We start from the raw sequence: 17,343 nt of genomic DNA on the forward strand, positions 1-17,343 counted from the left end.
AGGACAGCCGTCCAACGCGGGGAGGAGGCTCTGGGACCAGTCGGCCTGCCAGAGGGTTCAGAAAGCTGGGTTCCGATTTCACTTGGGAAATGCACCCTCCCATCTCTCTCCCAGTGTTGTTGGCCCCTTCCCCGATTTCTCCCTTCCGTCTATCTAAACGAGTCCCTCCTCTCCCCTCCATCTCTCCCACCCACACTTTCCTAACCACACATCTGGGAGGCGCCCGGTACACGCACCCGGAAGGCCTCCCAGCCTCTTCTTCCCTGAACACCGGTTCCCACCCCGTCTCCCCTCCCGTAGCGAGCAGAAATGGGCCAGAGTGAAAAGCAAACTTTCAGAGGTCCCGGCCAAACTGTGGGCCCGCCCTTGCCGCGCGCGCGTGGGTGCGCGCGCCTGTGTGTGTACGCGCGCGCGCGCGCGAGGGGCCGAGGCTGGAGAGGAAGCTGCCCGCCGCGCTGGGGAGCCGGAAGGAGCCCGCCCAGCCCCCCAGCCCCCTCCCCACTTCCCGTCCCGCGCAGCGCTCGCTCCCCTCAGCGCGGGCCTCGGGCGCCCGCAGCCGCGCGCCGCCGCCCAGCCGCAGGAGCCAGCGAGGCGCATGCCGGGCGGGGGGCCCCGGGGCGCTCCGGCCGGTGGCGGCGGGGGCCCGCGCGCAGGTAGGGGCGCTGTCAGCGCGGCGCGGCGGGGGCTGGCGGTCGGGCCGGGAGGGCGCGCTGCGCGGCTGGGAGCCGTGTAGGTCTGGGCTGCGCTGCTGTTAACTGCTCGGGTTCAGAGTCCCGAGGGGAGGAAACTGAGGCAGGACGCTCGGCGCGCCGGGTCGGGAGAGGAGTCGGGTCCGGCGCGGTCAGCCCGCGCCTGGCCAGGCCGGTCTCTCTCCGCGGACGGTGCAGAGACTCGGGAGAGCTGCAGCTTCCGACAGCAGCGGACGTCCGACCCGCCCCCGTGGCGGTGGCGGTGGCGGAGGGCGGCAGGGGCGTGCCGGCGTTTGGGTCCGTCCCAGCCTCCCGTCGCCGTGCGCCCTCCCCCGCCACCCGAGGGACTGGGGACGCCCGCCTCGCTTTCGTCCCGTCACGGATCGGGAGGAAGGAGGTTGGGGTGGGATGAGGAAGGTGGTGCTGGCACCTCCCCAAAGGGCAGCTCTGCAAACAATTTCAGGTCACACTTCCGACTTGGCGATAGTAACGCCCAGGACCGGGCGCAGGAGAGACAGAGCCCGGGTCACACGGTCGAGCCCCCTTGTTGACAGTGAAGCCATTAGTGGTGGTTGCTTTGGGAGAATGACAGAAGGTCTCTTACCATCTATCTCACTCTTAAAATATATACGCAAGAGTTTGAGACTTTGGGCAGAGAACGCGATTTGGGGCGAGAGGGCCCCGGAGCGCTGCCTGGTGCCCGTCCTTGCCCGGGAGCTTTAGATACAGCCCTTGACACCTGCAAGCCTCAGTTTCCTCAGACGTGCAAGAGGACGCGGATAGCCTGGCCTCCCCGTCTCACAGCGCGTGTGGAAGCACTTTTGCAGAATGAGCTGTCGGTCCCACAAGTGCGACAGTGCCAGACTCCCAGGATTGGAGTTTGGGAACAGTCTGCCTGCATCGCAATCCTGGACTTAGTCGTGTGTCAGTTTGGGGGACGATGGCAGCGCCTACCTCATAGGGTGGCTGTGGGGTTTAAATGTGTCCGTGGAGGTCAAGCACCTCGCCCAGTGCCTGAGAGGGACAGTGAGCTCTCAATAACCTCACCTGCTATTTTTAGCAAAAACCTGAGTAACTTGGAGTGATGTGGTTTGCGCTTGGTTTGATTAAGGTATGCCCAGCGCAGTCTTTTGAAAGAAATTTCACTGTATTACATTCAGGCATGGCACAGGGGGGCTTCTAAGGCTCAGCTGAGAATCTGTGTCACTGAGCAGAAGAGGCCTGGATCTGCCTTCTGAGCTCCGCGACCCTGGGCCTCAGTTTCCTCATCGATTTACAAAACAAGATAATAGAAAAATAGGACCGTCTTTACGGCCTCCGGTGCTGCTAGAGCTGCCTGAGGATCTGATGAGGTAGAGGATGTGGAAGCTTCGTGAAGAGCATGCGTCGCTGTGCGGATGTAAGACATCATGCTACCGGAGGGAATACGTATTTTTTTTCTTATGAATTTGTTTTTATTGGGATGCAGGGGACGGGTCATTGGCTGGTTCTACCCCACCAGGGGACTGTCCACTCTCGTCTTCCTGGGGGAGCTTCTGGAGCGTTCTCCGTTTCTTGGAGCTGCCGCCGCTGCTGCCGCCAGCAGCCTCCTCAGGTCCACTGCTGATCGGCTGCCCCTTCGAAGAGAATTTCCTCTTCTTCTTGGGGACGCTTCTGTTTCCTGCCTCTTCGGGGTCCCTGACTGGTTCCTCTGCGGGGAGAGAGTTCTTCCTCTCAGGAAGACTTGCACTGCCAGTTGTCTCCTCAAGATCACTGCTAACCAGCTCCTCCTGGGACACCGCTGTCTTTTCTTGGGCTTGGATAGTGACAGGTGGATCTTCCATCCGGTCCTCCTGAGGAGGCCCCCCCGGACCTTTGGCTTTTCTTCTTTTTGGGTCTCTCACGTGTCTCCTCACACCCCTCCAGCGTCTGACTGCTGTTTTCTGAAGATGCAAGGGCGGGCGCCGCGAGCTGTTTCATTTCCCCCTGCAAGAGTTTTCTCTCCTGTTTCTCCAGCTTCCGAGTAATCTCTGCAGCCGCTTCCGCTGCCTGAACCGTGGCCGCCATCGCCACCTCTGGATTCTTTGGTGGAATCTCCCCAGGCCCCTGGAAGGGGAGCCGCTCCTCCGCTCGTTCTCGAAGCTCCTCCCCAAAGACACTTGTAGAGAGGCACTCAGCTCGTGAGGCCAGGCTGCATTTGTTTGCCAGGTGTTGCGGATGCAGCCTTTGTTCTTGGCAGCTGCTTGGCTAGCGAAGGTGGAGCGGAAAAGGGGTCCATATTTTGGGGTGTTACTTCCTCTCGTCAGGGCTCTGGAGACTTGGTCCCTTGGTTGGGCCCTGGGAACCACTCAGACACCAGGACTGGCCACTGGAGGGAATATTAACGTTGATAATGTTTTTGAACTGAAGAGGTGACAGCCACTCTGTTGGGAATTCCTTTGATGAGGGAGGGATTTATAACCTTCATTTCCCAGTGCAAAGCTGAGATGCGGGCTTTCCTGTTTCTTTCCCAAGTGCAAGGGGAGAGCCAGGGTCCGAACTCTGATGTCGGTGCCTCTCACAGGTGTGTTCTTAGCCCCCAGCCAAGCGGAGAGACCGAGACTAGTGGTGTGTAATAGGTAACAGTGTGTCCTGCAGATTTCTATTATGGGTGCTCACGTAAGAGTGAATTGTTAGCCCTGGCACAAGAGACTTGGCAATAATCTAAATTTCTTTCATCCCTATTTTAAAATCCCAATTTAAACATTTTTCTTGCAAACAATGAAATTTTGCAGAGGACAAAAGGTATTCAAACTCAAAAGGAGGTATCGCAAGAACTCATTGCAAGTCTCAGACTAAATGGAATCTAAACTACAATAATTTTTTAACTTCACCCTTACATTTTCCAGAATCCTTGGCATGGACCTGAGGTGTCACCTGGGGTTGAGGCTTTTGGTGCCCTTGGTGCCTTGCCGGGCTGGGCCCCGGGACAGTTTTGCAGGGTCTCTCTGCTCACCCGAGTCGCCCCTGGAGGGGAACGGGCCTGCGGCCTGCGGAGGAAGCCAGGGCATCTGGGGTGGGGTGAGGGCCAGGTCTTTGTGCTGCAGAAACAATCGCTAATTCGATTGTTCCCTAAATGAAGTTTCCCTTCTTCTTTTTTCTTTTTCCAAAAGTGATGCGTGCTCATTACAGGAAGCGCAGAAAACTATAAACAAGAAGAAGAACATTAAAAACCTCTGTGATCCCCCAATGCAGACAAACAGCTTGGTTTATCTGTTCTAGGAGTCAGTTTCTGTGCTGTGTTCATCAGCTTGTATCTATTTCAGAAGTGGGGTACAAACTATTATTGTTTTTGTTACATGACCAAAATAACACTTGCTCCTTGCTCAAACCCCAAGACATTGGTTTAGAGAAAAAGAAGCAATAAGTCTAATGTTCATTAAAACGTTCCCTTTTGAAAACAGATCTTAAAGTTTTAATTGGAGGAGAAGAGATTCAATGGTTGATATTTGAATTTTATTGTGGTTTTGGTCAAAGAAAAACCTCCAGAGCAAAGAGAGGGTACAAGGGTAACCTTTAAATAACAGACCTGCAGACCAGCACAGAGCAAAGTTTCTGAGTATAAAAATAGGTAACATCTTAGATTAGAGTCATTGAAAGAGACTGAGAAACATCCATTTTGATAATGATTATTAGTTATTCAGTTTATATGCTGGGTGGTCATGCAAAATAAGCAGCAGAACACTGTTTCCAGAGATGCCCTTGGTGGACACCCTGAGCGTGGGGACCGTGCCCCCTGGCACAACCTGGGCCACCAGGCCAGCCTTTGTTCTGTCAGCACCAAGTAGCAGTGCAAGCCTTTTAGCCTTTGGGAGTCTTCTGTGATTTGTTCTCGGCTTTAATGACTTGGTGGTAAAAGTTCCTTTGTGAATGTCTTTTGTGCAACACTCACGCTGGTTTTTAAACACCCGCCACAGATTCCTGGACCATCCTGAATCCACTTCTTCTTTTGAAATCAGAGTTTACCAGCTGCTCATTTGAGCTCAGACTTTGCAATCAGCTTTTACCTTTTTACACCAAGTGGAAGGGGGAAAGGAGGACCGCGTCTGACCTTTGCGCGAAATTGCCGACATTGGCTTTGGAAGCAGTCAGGAGCCCACACGGGGTGCCCGGCCGCTGACGTGACCACCGGCTCGTATCTGCTTCCTGTACCCCACCTTCCCTTCTTGTGGCCGCTTGTGTCCTGTCGGGGCTCAGAAATAGATGGTGGAGATAGCGGGGCTTCCTCTTATCTTTTCGGTCGCCGGTCGTGTGTTATAAACAGAATCACAGAACTCATTGTTGGATGAGGCTTCAGTAGATCAGCTGGCTGATCTGGCAGCTGAAGCATCGAGAGCACCTACCAGTGGAGCTGCTGAGAACTGTATGCACCTCGTCTCACTGTGCTTCACTTCATTGCTCTTCAGAGGTGTGCTTTTTACAAAGCGAAGGCAAGCCCCTCTCCCAGCAAAACGAGGATGACTCGCTTTATTGCGGTGATCTGGGAGTGAGCCTGCAATGCCTCCTGGGTCTGCGTGTTTTTGGTTAACGCAATGGCCGGCGTAGGTGCGGGAGACCGATCTCAAATGAAGAGATTGAAATAAATAGCCCGGGATTATCTTTCCCATGTCAGCTTCAGGTTAGTTTTCTTGCCGTGGTGCCTCGGGCCCATCCTGAGTACATGTGGGCAAACATGTTCGACCCCAGCATTTGCCTGTCCTGGTAGGGCTTTTTCTCTTTATCTGCAGGTGGGTTTGAACTCTCAAAGAGACGCAGTGGAGACGGTGATCTTGAAGTGCTGGATGGCAATCTCTGAGGGCACGTCATGTCCCCAGTAGTCAATGACAGTAGGGATCACGGAATCTGGCCTTCTGATTTTACAGGTGTGAAAAGTGAGGGCTAGAGCGGCAGAGTGAGTATCAGAAACTGTGTCCTTGGGCCTCACTTGCACCTGCTTCATTCCATCGCTCTGCATACTTCATCCTGCTTAAGAAACATTACGGGAATTTAACTTAATTATTTTTGATCCATCAGGACTCTCAAAGACTTAAAAATTCAAGCAGATGCTTTTGTCCTGTGGCTAATTGATCTTTGAGAATCGATTTGTTCAGTAAGTCACCATTCATTCGTTCAACATTGACAAGAGTGCCTACTTGGCCCAGGATTAGAATTAGAGCCACACACTGGTAGTTATCAATTTTTGACTTAGAGAAAGACTTGCTAAAAGTAAAAGTTGTCCATCAGTCGAATAGGCCTCCTGGAAAAGCAGTGAGCTTTTAGCCATCGGAAGCATTTAAGTTAGCATGCAGTGATTCTGTCGTGAACGTAGTGAGGGGTTCGGACTGTGGGCTCCACTGGACTGTGTGTGGGAACCCTCCCAGGTCTAGAATTCTGTGATGTTTGTCCTGGTGGATTGAGATTGTCCAGGATTTGAGCTACTGTGTAAATTCCCTATTCCCTGCTCACTGGGGTTTCCCGTTATGGCTCCTCCCCCAATCCAGGTGGTTCTATTTCAGGTCTTCTAGACAGCACCCTGCCGGAATGCAGCAGGTACTTCAACTCCCCAGGGTTACACACATCGAGGGTTGATATTAATCATTAACACGATCATGTTCACCCAGGCAAACAAATTAACCAAGAATAGAAACATGCCTTGGACAGGTAGCCCTACGGGGAGACTAAACACTTGCACGGGCTGAAAGGTGAAATGCCAAGGTTAGTGAGTGAACTGTGTTCTGAATGTGAACTCTTAGTTTAAACTTAGTTTTGAGAAATGCACACCAATCTAACCTTCCTTTTCCTATCTGTTGTCTCTTAATTTGCAAGTGGGTTGTTACAGTGATTTGGCATAATTATTAGGTGTTATTTTTGACGTAGGATATATATTTCTCATTTATAAATGAACGCGTGCCTTGTCTGACTTAAATACTGTTCATAAATGAGGGTTATTTCAAAGAGGTCAAAAAAAGTAAATGTAGAGATAAATTGGGGTGTTCTGTTTTCTAATACACTGGAAACTTGGAGTTATGACAGCTGTTTTGTGATTACAAATCCTCAGATGGAAAAAAGTGTATGATTTTTTAGTTGATTTTTTAGTACGATTTTTAAAGTTGAGCTATGATGGACAATGTCATTATATTAGTTTCAAGTGTTCAACACAATGATTCATATTTGAATATATTGTGGAAGGGTCACCACAGGTCTATTTAACATCTGTTACCTTACTTAGTTACGAAAATTTTCTTTTCTTCAGATGAGAACTTGCAAGATCTGCTCTATGAGTGACTCAGTGCAGGCTTCCTCTTTCCCTGACACTTTTTATTCCAGCCACAGGCCAGGCACAGTGAGGGGTGAGACCGGCTCCCTGGGCAGGTGATAACCTGCGTTCAATTCAAACAGTAGATTTGGGGCCTTAAGTTACCGCGACTCTTACTGATCCTTTTGTTTCTTTTTGGTTATAGAATTCTCTTCTGGAGACATTAAACTTATCCATTTACTCATTCCATTCTATTTATTCCTTTGTTCAAAAACATTTTTTAGCACCTACTCTATACATGGCACTGCGGTACGCACACCAGGGTGTAGAAAAATATATTAGATTGTCTTCAAGGACCATCCAGCCTAAAGGGCAGGTCTAACAAAGGCTGGTGTTCTTCCAAGTGGTTTAAAGCAATCCTTAGTCAGGGGTGTCCTACCTGTGGCACACAGGCCACATGCAGCCCAGGATGGCCATGAATGTGGCCCAACACAAAATCATAAATTTACTTAAAACACTACAACATTTATTATTATTATTTTTTGTGATTACGCGTGGCAGTGTATTTAATGTGTGGCCCAAGACAGCTCTTCTTCTTCCTGTGTGGTGCAGAGACGCCAAAAGGTTGGATACCCCTGTTAGAGCTTAACAGCCACCCCTAGGAGGCGTCCTCAGAAGCTGTTTCAGGCTTTCCCGTGTCTTTCCAGTCCTGACGCTTGGTTGTGCCAGTATTTCTCTGCTTAGTAACTCCACAGTCAGGCCTGCCAGGGTACCCTTCCCAAAGCTTAGATCTGATGAGGCCATTGCTCCTCTGTGCAAGGGCTTGTTGTCCTGCAAGCAGATTCTTAGCCTTCCTTTTCAGGCCTTCCATAAACTGGCCCCTAAGCCCCTAAAAGGGACTTTTGGGCTCTTTGATCGCACACGTTGTTCTGCCCACGAAGAAGAGGTGGAATCTATCTTTGCCCCGTCTGTGCATATCAGTGTGCCGTTCCTTCATTTAAGGTCCAGCCAAGAAGCCTTCCCTGCCTCCCCTGGCCCTCTGTGGTCCTCCCCTCTCCCCTGTTTCCATGATAGAGTTTGTTACACATGTCACCTGCTTTTCCTCCTGTGTAAACTCCTTCTGCTCAGGGAGGCTCTCTCCTGACCCCTCCTCTGTGTCGCAGGCTCATAGTTCATGCGCCTGTCACCAAATGAAACTCAACTCTTCATTAAAGTTCAGATTGAGTAATCCAGTGGGTAGATTAACCACATCTGTTGTCTTCATGTCTTTTAAAACCAATCAAGGAGTCCTAGAAGTTCATTTCAGTTCACATGTTCATTGAGATGCTCAAACTACATTGCTAGATACCATGGTAGCTCTTCAAGATTAAATTAAAAAAAAAAAAATGCAGGGTTATCCACACCCTCTAGAAGCCTGTAGTTCAGTGGAGAAAAGAGAATTAATGCTTATGATGTTTTGGGATGTTGACATTAGGATACACCAAAATCATTTAAAAGTAACTAGCAGCTAGCAGATGCTCAGTGATTGTTTTATGGGGTGAATGGGTGGATGGGTGAAAGGAGAAAGAAGGAATACTGTAACATATAATTTATCTATTGCAGAGTTTACTCATGGCTATAATAATTTTGAAGATAATTTACTCCAGTGTTGATTTCCACGCTTGTAAAAACATCCTGCTCTTCATCTTGGAAGAGATTCTAGTTCTCCATCTGTGGAAACTCGGGTTAATTTCCTGGCTGTGCGGTGCCTTTGCTCAACTTCTCCAATACCCTCTTCTCAGGCCACGCGGTGGTGCCAGGACACTGGCTTCCCAGGCGGGGGAGGCCCGCAGCTGTCCGGGACCGATCAACAGCCATGACCTCATTCTCTACCCAGCCGGCTCATGGGCCTCGGGGGCTGTAGGATGAGCTCTGAACGATTTTGCAACCAAGCAGCTTTTGTGGGTCTTTCTTTACTTGACTTAAGGAGTAATTTAAATGAAAAAAACAATCGGACAAATTCTATCATTTTAATCCAAATGTATTTTCTTGACTTTATGATTTGGGATGAACTAAGAACATTTGCGCAAATATTTATTGTATGTAAATGCATTTGAAACTTAAAAAAAAACACACCCACAAGGCGATATACAAGCAAAGCACCCCAGCTTTTCCCATTTGCTGGGGGGGGGGGGGAATAGGGCTCAGCGGAAATAAAGCGAGATGTCCCAAAGGGTTACTGAGGCTGATCTGGAGATCAATGTATATTAACACAGCTTTTAAATGTTTATTCTGCTTTTTACTGAGCAAAAAGATCTGTTTTAAAAAGAAAAACAATATCCAGCCGTGACCAGTGTGGCTCAGTTCATTGGGCATCGCCCCGCAAAGCCCAGGGTCGCTGATGGGACCCCTGGTCAGGGCACATGCTTGGGTTGCGGCTTCAGTACCCCGTTGAGGTATGTCCAAGAGGCAACTGATAGATGCTTCTTTTTTGCATTGATGTTTCTCTTCCTCTCTTTCTCCCTCCCTTCCCCTCTCTCGAAAAATAAATAAATATTTAAAAACATAAAAAAAATCCTATCCAAATTTGGAGACTGCCTTTCCCAGTAAAATGAACAATTATTAATCATTACAGAGCCAGGGAAGGGGTGAGTCAACCTGAAATCCAGAGGAGGCAAACACACTCCTTTGGATATGCCTTTGCATGAGCCTGGGTTGAATTTCCTGAGCGCAGGCCTCGTTGTGTTTATCTTCTCATCATTTGTGTTTATCTTCTTATCATTTGTAGAAGGAATAAAGACTTATTGAATTGCACTGAATGACATGTAATAGAGCCACATGGCATGTGGGAGAATGGCTGCCTAGTCTCTGGTGGCTCCTGAAACGCTACGTGGAGAAGCAAGGATGGGGCACTTGTCTAAAAGTTGCTTTTGCAGGGAAGCAATGCTGTTTACATGGACTGCATGTTCAAGGTCAACCTAAGTGGCAGAAATTTCTAAAGGAATGGCCGTTCACACATTTCATAAGAGGAAAATGTCAGCTGTCCATACCTAGGCACATGGTTATGATTTTAGTTCAGAGGGGCTTTACAGGACACTGTCACCAGCAGCTCGCACGTTCTGTCACCTCTGATGTCATCTCTTAGCGTGATGTGATGTGAGTGCCTGAAACACCAGACAGGTGCTCCTAATGGGAGCATTGATACATCACAAAGGCACATTTCATTTAAATTGTGTCAAAATGCGTCACTTTACCTGTCATTGTGGATAAGTGATGGTTAACCACGATTGGCTGAGGGGCCAGATGGCTAGGACACTGGACCGGAGGCCAGGACACCGGGCTGGTCCTCTAACCTCTGTGGATCTCAGCATCCTTTCTTGTGGAAACAGGGCTGCTCCTATCAGCCCTCAATGGAGAATTGTGATAAATTGTCTAATACAATCATTTACATAAGAGCGCATCATAATCTATACTATCTGTGTGTAAAGAGTTGCTTTTATTGTAAACTCGCTGATGTTGTCTCTAACATCAGTTCTGCTTACAATCTCAGTTTGCCAGATAGCTTGTCCCTCACACCCTGACCCTGTCCCCGAGCCCTTATCTGAATCAGCCTAGAGTCTCTGCAGCCAGAGATGCTGGTTCCTGTAACTGGCAGCATAAATACAGGCTTCCGTCGTTTGCATCCATGTGCATGAGGCTTTGCCGTTGTATGAGTTCAGGCTGGACATTGAGGGAGGGCTCGGAGTTGAGACTCGTAATACGTGATGTGTCACGAACTTGTACTAGATCGACTCGTTGAAGTTGGCTTGCTTTTCTCCCCTCCCTTTCGCCTCTTTTCCTCCTCCATTTCCAAGTCTTAGGCTCATTACGGTTGTATCGTCTCTGCTGTTTCTCAGATAGGCTGTTGTCATTGTCACCATGCCCAGCACTGCACGAGGGTCGAGCAGAAGGACGCAGGTGGTGTCACAGGGAAGGTGGGAACAAGACCTTGCGGAGGGCGCACTGTCCAGCCCAGCTCCAGCTCACTTCCGGAGCGGGGGTGCAGCCTGGTGCCCCCACAAGGCAGCCTGGGGGCCTGTCTGCTCTGCGGGTCTGGGCCTCCGGGCTTCCGCTGCCGAGTGTGCGCCCCAGGCCTCCCTGGGCTGTGACCGCGACCTGACAAGTGCTTTGCTGAGCCCTTGCGGAGGGTTTTGGTTCGCCTCTTGGGTCAATCCTTTGGCGCCATAATTTGCAGCCTGAAGGCAAATGATCCCTCCTCTGCACTCCCTCCCTTTCCCTGGCTCCCAGGACTCTGCTGGTCTTGGAGGGAGCACGCTGCCCTCCATAGGCCGGCAGGGGAAGGGGCTGGGCCTGTCTGACGTGCCCACACGGGCAGCCACGGTGAGCGGGCGCGTGGCACAGGCGGTGCTGTCTTGGGCCGTGAGTGTCCCAGCACTGCCCGTGCTGAGAAGGCCTAATGTGGGTGATGGGCACCGAATGGGTCAGGGAGCCTGGAGGTCGCATGACAGCATGCATGGGTTGGCTGGGAAGGGAATTCTGGTTCTAGACCCAGCCAGTCTTTGCCTTTTCAAGGTGCGGCTTAGTTTTGGTTTTGTCTTCATGAAACTGTCATCTGCGTGGAAGGTAAGCTAGGTGGCCTTCTCCATCTCGACATGGTTTGGACTTGGTGTCTCAGACTCTGAGAGTTTGCCTCTCCTGTTGCAGAAAATAATTCAGCGCTCTTGCTGGTATCATTTCACACCTGGAGGGGGCACTCTAACCTCAGGAGGAGCTCGGCGCAGCAGCGGCCCCAGCAACAGCAGCAGCCTCTGCCACCGCCGCCGCCGGCCTACCGTCCCCGCTCAGCACGGAGGTTCGCTCTCTCTCTTGGCTTCTCAGGTGTTTTGGCTCCAGCGGGAAAAGTCACCGTTCACAGTGACTTAATAAACCGCTATAAAAATGAACCAACCCGTGTGCACAGTGGGACAGAGGGGATCCAGCTGCTGCTTTCCCACTGCGCCCCCGGCTCCCTGCAAGTTTCTGGAGCCGTCACTGAGCGGCTTTGGCGGAGGCAGAACTTCTGTGCGGCCGGGGACTTGGCAGGCCAGCTGGCTGACCCTTTGGGTGTTCTTTCCACATTGTCTGCAGGGAGTGTGGGAGTCAGGCGCTCAGTGCAAAAGAGAATGCCCGCTTGTTCCCTGGATCCCGGAGGAGCCAGAGTCAAAGGCGCTTTTTGTTTCACCCGCGGAAACCCCCCAGGAAACCCCAGCCTCAGCTGTGCCTAAGCAGCCTCATTGTCCCGTCGGATCCGACCGTGCTCGGGCCTCCGATGGGGAGGGAGGCAGTAAGTGCGCGAGAAAGAGAGAGATGAAGGGGTGCCGTTCGCGGGGGCTGGGGGCACGCACGCCGGCCGGCGCTTCCCTGGACCCGGGTGCCCGGGCGCTCCGAGCAGTGCGCGCTGGTCTGGGGAAGTTCATAACCGCTGTCATTCCGAGCACCGACTGTGGTCCTACGAGTAAAGGCCTGAGTGCAGGTCCCGTCTGGTCACAGGCACTCAGTATGACTATTAGGGGCCATTATTAGATTTCAAATCTTTATCGGAAATTCTGTCACTAGATGTATGGCCTGCAATAAGCCATTTAATTTCTCTGTGTCACCTAGGCAGTCATGTTATTTCTGGGACGGTTGGGAGGATTTCCTGAGATGATACAGGCAAAGGGCTTAGAAAACGGTAGCATAGTAAAACAGGTGGGCTGCAGCCTACACCTGGGCAGGTGCTGTCCCGCCGGGGGAGGGCATGGGTGGCAGGGTGGGTGGGGCTGGCGCCCAGGCTGGGGCCTGGCTCGAGGGATGGGTGATGGGGGCCCGCAGCAGCTCCGACAGGCGACCCTTGCCCCAGGGTGCAGAACCAACGCACACACCCTCTTCAGCTGAGCCGCAGACCGAGCTGACTCCGGGGAGCGGCCTTACCGGCTCATCTCTAGCTGTTCCCCGCCTTTGTTCTCTCTAGCTCTTTGCATGCCTTTGTGACCAGCTCCCTCTCTTTTTTTTTTTCCCCATGAACAGTTGGGTTTATTTCAACAGCAAATATGGAGCTCATGTCTTAAGCAAGAATAGTACAGTAGTTATAACAGGAACAGACAACTTCCTACCCGTCAAACCTGTCAAAGTCCTTTCGCACTTTCCTCAGCGCTGACCCACATGCAGACTCCGTCTCTATTTGCTTCGATCTGTCTACTGAGTTAGCCCCAGCTTCTCCTCTGGACACTGTGGCATGTTGGGTGGGGGAGGGAGACCTTCACACAGTCACAGGTGAATGGCCGGAGTGCAGTCAGTGCCGGTCATGGGGATGTGGGTGCCGAGTCCCCCTGTACACCCTTGAATCCAGGTCTCCAGACGTGAGGAGCACGGCCAGCTTTCTTGTTATTCAGCACAGACACCGCAGACCCAGCAGGGCGGGAGCAATGGCACAGAGGCTCCAGCTGTGTCACCTGCCCCGAATGTTACAGCCCACGGCTCTGCCTTTGAGCGTTCACTTCGGAGCTCAGGAAGCACACCTGTGCAAACGTAGCACGTTCCAAGCAGGCGAAGTTGACCATGGCGCACGGTGTCCGTCTCGCCCAGGGAGGAGCCACCTCACCTCTGAACATCTTCTCCCTAAGATGGGGAGCCACTCCTGGGAAAGGCTGCGGCTCACAGAGCCCAGCTCCCTGTATGAAATGTCCTCGTTCCTGGAGTGGCCTCAGGTTTCTTCCACTTCGTGTGTGGGCTCTGTGGATCTTGGGTGCTGAGGGGCTGGGTGCGCTCCACAGGGTCCCATAGCGCGTGGACTGTCCCTTCTGTCTCCTCCATCGTCACGCATGCCAGGGTGATGGCGATAGCCTTACAAATAGAGATGTTCAGCTCTAGCCTCTTCCCGATCACAGTGGACCTTGTAGTCAGGTTAACTTTCCTGAAACCTGGGTTCACCTGGCTCACACCTCTGCTCAAAACCCTGCAATTTATTTTGTATTTAATTTTTTTGGGGGGGCAGGGAGAGAAACATCGATTTGTTGTTTCACTTATTTATGCATTAGTTGCTTCTTGTAGGTGCCCAGATTGGGGATCGAACCCATAACCTTGGCATATTTGGACAATGCTCTAACCAACCGAGCTACCTGGCCAGGGCGAAAACCCTGCAATTTTTATGGCAGTCACTTAGGAAAGGTAGAGCCACCTAGGACCTAAACCCCATAGGATTTAGGTGAGACTCATAGGCCTGGATGCCCCTTCCATGATCCTGATGCTGCACAGGCCGGGTCGGCAGAGGGCCCATTAGCCCTGGCCGGAAGGCCGCTAGCTCAGTGCTGGGCACAGCAGTGGACTTGGCTTTGCTTCCCTGCTGCGTCCCCTTCCCTCTCCTCACTGGCTCCTGCCTGAAATCGGACTGGGCTGTAGCGCGGGTGCCGCTGCCGCGCTGCACTAGCCCCGCCTCTCCTCCTGGAGGGCAGGGGTCAGCTGGCCGGGCCCGCCCCTGTCCTGGGAGTGGAGAGGGCAGAGACCGGGGAGTTTCACTGTGTCGCCTGTTATACACTGATGGAAATGTGTGTGGTGTGAGAAGTGTGGATGAGCTGTAAGTTAGAGAAGATTGTTACTGTCTTGGGAGGGGTGTTTCTCATCTGTAGGTTTTCTGACTTCTTTGAAGTAACATTTTTAAGAAATTCCATCTTGAAGAGGAGGATGGAGGGAGTCTCTTAAGGGACATGAAAGGGACATTGCAGGGTCAACTGGAGGGTTAATAAGATCACTAAAGTCCCCCCTTTCTCACTGTTAATTCTGTGATGGACACCCTTCTAGAGGGTTCTCAGAGCCCCTGTTACCCAGACGGGGATTATGTCACATCTTGTTTTCTGAGCTAATTTTTTCCCACTTGTCAGTATAGCGCAGAAGCATTTTCAAGTCGTCAAACATTGCTTCACATCAGTATTTCTAACGGCTGCCGAGAGCTTTGTGTTTGTACCATGACTCAATCATCCCGTCTTCTCAGCTGGCGTGCTTATAGTTGTCACCCTTTAGATCATGCTGATTTTTATTCAGTTCTGGTATTTATGGCGCTGTTAGTACTTTAAGAGACATTCTGGGCTATCAAGGGCTTACAGCCTTGGAAGTGGATTTTTCCCTTAGACAAGGTTCAGGCTCTCCCGCCATTTGCCCTGAGGCACCGGGCTGGATGGAGGGACCCCTCGGTCTCACAAGGCCATTCAGCGACTCAGGCTGGCAGAGGTGCTGCCACCTTAGGCACGTGGCTCCCACGTGTGCCCTGGCCTTTGCCACCCAGCCTGCAGAACGTGGAAAAGAGAGAGAAGATTTCATAGGAGGTTTCTATGGGTCAGAACTGGAAGCAGCAGATACCACTTCTGCCCTCGCCCTGTTGGCCAGAGTTAGTCACATGGCCACACGAAGCTGCAGAGGAGGCTGGGAGCTGTCACCTGCTGGGGATGCAGGAGGAAAGTGGTGGCCAGTCTCTGCCAGGTCTGTCCCCACTGGTCACCGAATTCCTGTTTCCCTTCCCCTCTCACACCTGGAACCCACACACCCTTCCCAGAAGGAGACACTGTAAGTCCCAAGCAGCCACCGGGTCTGGCTCACCCTTCAGCACTTTCTCCTCCATCACGTCGGAATGAGGATCCTCATGGTTCTGTGACTTACGAACTAAAAAGAAAACGTTATTTGCCTCCTCCTTGGCCCCTGTCAACTTTCAGTGGTGGGGCAGAGACAGCGTAACAGCCCTAAAAACTCCATTGCAAACAGATAAGATAGGAGGTGGACATAGTCACAGGTTCAGCGCAATCCTGACGACGTTTGAAGCAGTTATGAGGGTGTGAACAGCATTTGCTGCCATCTGTTTGGTGGCCTGAGGTTTTTTTAAGGCTTATACATTTTTTTTTTTTTTAGTAGGCCACACATTTCTGTCAAAAACGTAGCAGGTTTCCCTTCTGTTTTCTTCCATTAAGTTTCTCATATTGTACCAAGAGCTAATCCCAGTGCTTCCCCCTAGACATTTGCATCACGCTAGGTTTATTGTGTTACTTTACCACCCACGCCCTTCTTTCCCAACAAAATGGGGGCCGCCTTGCGGTCCTCAGGCTCGGGTGCGAAGGCAACGCTCTTCATCAGCTCTTGGCCACGGGGCTGTCTTTGGGCTTCTGTCATCAAAAGGTTTCCTGCTCTTATTTCTTACTGGGTGAGACTGAGAAGCAGGCGGCTTTGCCAGCCTTTTAAGCACACACATTTCTGGATTCCAGCCCCTTTCATTTATGTGTGCCAACCACCAACTTCATGACTGAGCAGATCACTTTAATAGTATCTGTACTATTTTTCATTTTATTACTAATTTTCTCCTGAGTTTTTTCCTCTAGAGCTACAAGCCCAGTTGGCACCAGGTCTGCTTCTTAGTGGCAGCGTGACGGGCAGAGAAATGGCCCTTCCACGTTGTGTGCGTTCTCATTCCTGGACCCTGAGTGTTTGTGGCCTCACTTGGCAAAGGGACTCTGCAGGGGTGTTGAGTTAAAGCCTTTGCAATGAGAAGACGACCTTGGATTTTAGGAGCGGGGCTCCGTGTGCTTGCAGGGAGGAGGGGCCCGCCAGAGAGAGGCCTGAAGATCTAAGCTGTGGACTGTGAGGGTGGACAAAGGGGTCCCACCCCGAGGAATTCGAGCAGTTTCTAAAGGCCGGAACAGTCAAGAAAACAGATCTAATTAAAGGGCTATGGGAACTTTTCATTGGTGCATAAATAAAATATGACAATCAGTGTCAGCTAAAAAATCCGTAGCAAATATCTAATCTCATTATTTTTAGCATTATATAGAAATGGTCCTTTTTTTTCCCCCTAGCGCCTCCATCAGGACAGTAAGTAACGTTACTGATCACTTGATTTTAGCCCAGTGACGCCCGACCTCCAGAACTGTAAGATAATGAATTTGCATTGCTTTAAACTATTAAGTTGGTGGTAATTTGTTAGAGAAGCAATAGAAGGGTTTTTCTGCTCTCCTCACCCTCTTGATGACTTCTGAGCTAGTTTGCTGAAATTCCCTCTTTTCTTCACAGGTCTCCCTCCCCCTGTCATTATTCCAAGTCATTTCTCTTTGTGGGCATGGAAGGTTCTTGCTTCTGCTCAGGGCCATGCCACGCTCTGTACAAGGTGGTGCCCAGAACGGAAAAGGATGACCCGGCATCGTCTTAGAACCCGGAGCGGTAGGTCTCCGACCTTCCGCTATCTCAACACTCGGCCTTTTCAGTGCAAGCCGAGATAAAGCTTATTTTCTAGTGCCCAAATCATGCTGGCCACTCGGGTTCAGTGTTATTGCCGACTGCAACCTCTAGGCTTTTCACATCACATGAAAGCAAAAGACATTATGAATTGTTCTTGTATCTTGGAGGATGTCTGCCATCTTGAATCATGCA

The 17,343-nt window shown here is 51.1% G+C and overlaps 1 protein-coding gene across 1 annotated transcript in view; it reads left to right on the forward strand.

The window, feature by feature from the left end:
• Nucleotides 1-559: 559 nt before the first annotated feature.
• Nucleotides 560-17,343, forward strand: part of DISC1 (DISC1 scaffold protein) — a 274,150-nt gene continuing 257,366 nt past the window's right edge. The window contains exon 1 of the mRNA XM_054576751.1: nt 560-653. Within this exon, the coding sequence (XP_054432726.1) occupies nt 596-653 (58 nt within the window). The 5' untranslated portion in view covers nt 560-595. The remainder of the gene's footprint in view (nt 654-17,343) is intronic.

The sequence above is a fragment of the Pteronotus mesoamericanus genome, unplaced genomic scaffold, assembly GCF_021234165.1.
Source record: "Pteronotus mesoamericanus isolate MK-2021 breed Mesoamerican mustached bat unplaced genomic scaffold, CSHL_Meso_final contig_347, whole genome shotgun sequence".
Taxonomy (NCBI): Eukaryota; Metazoa; Chordata; class Mammalia; order Chiroptera; family Mormoopidae; genus Pteronotus; species Pteronotus mesoamericanus.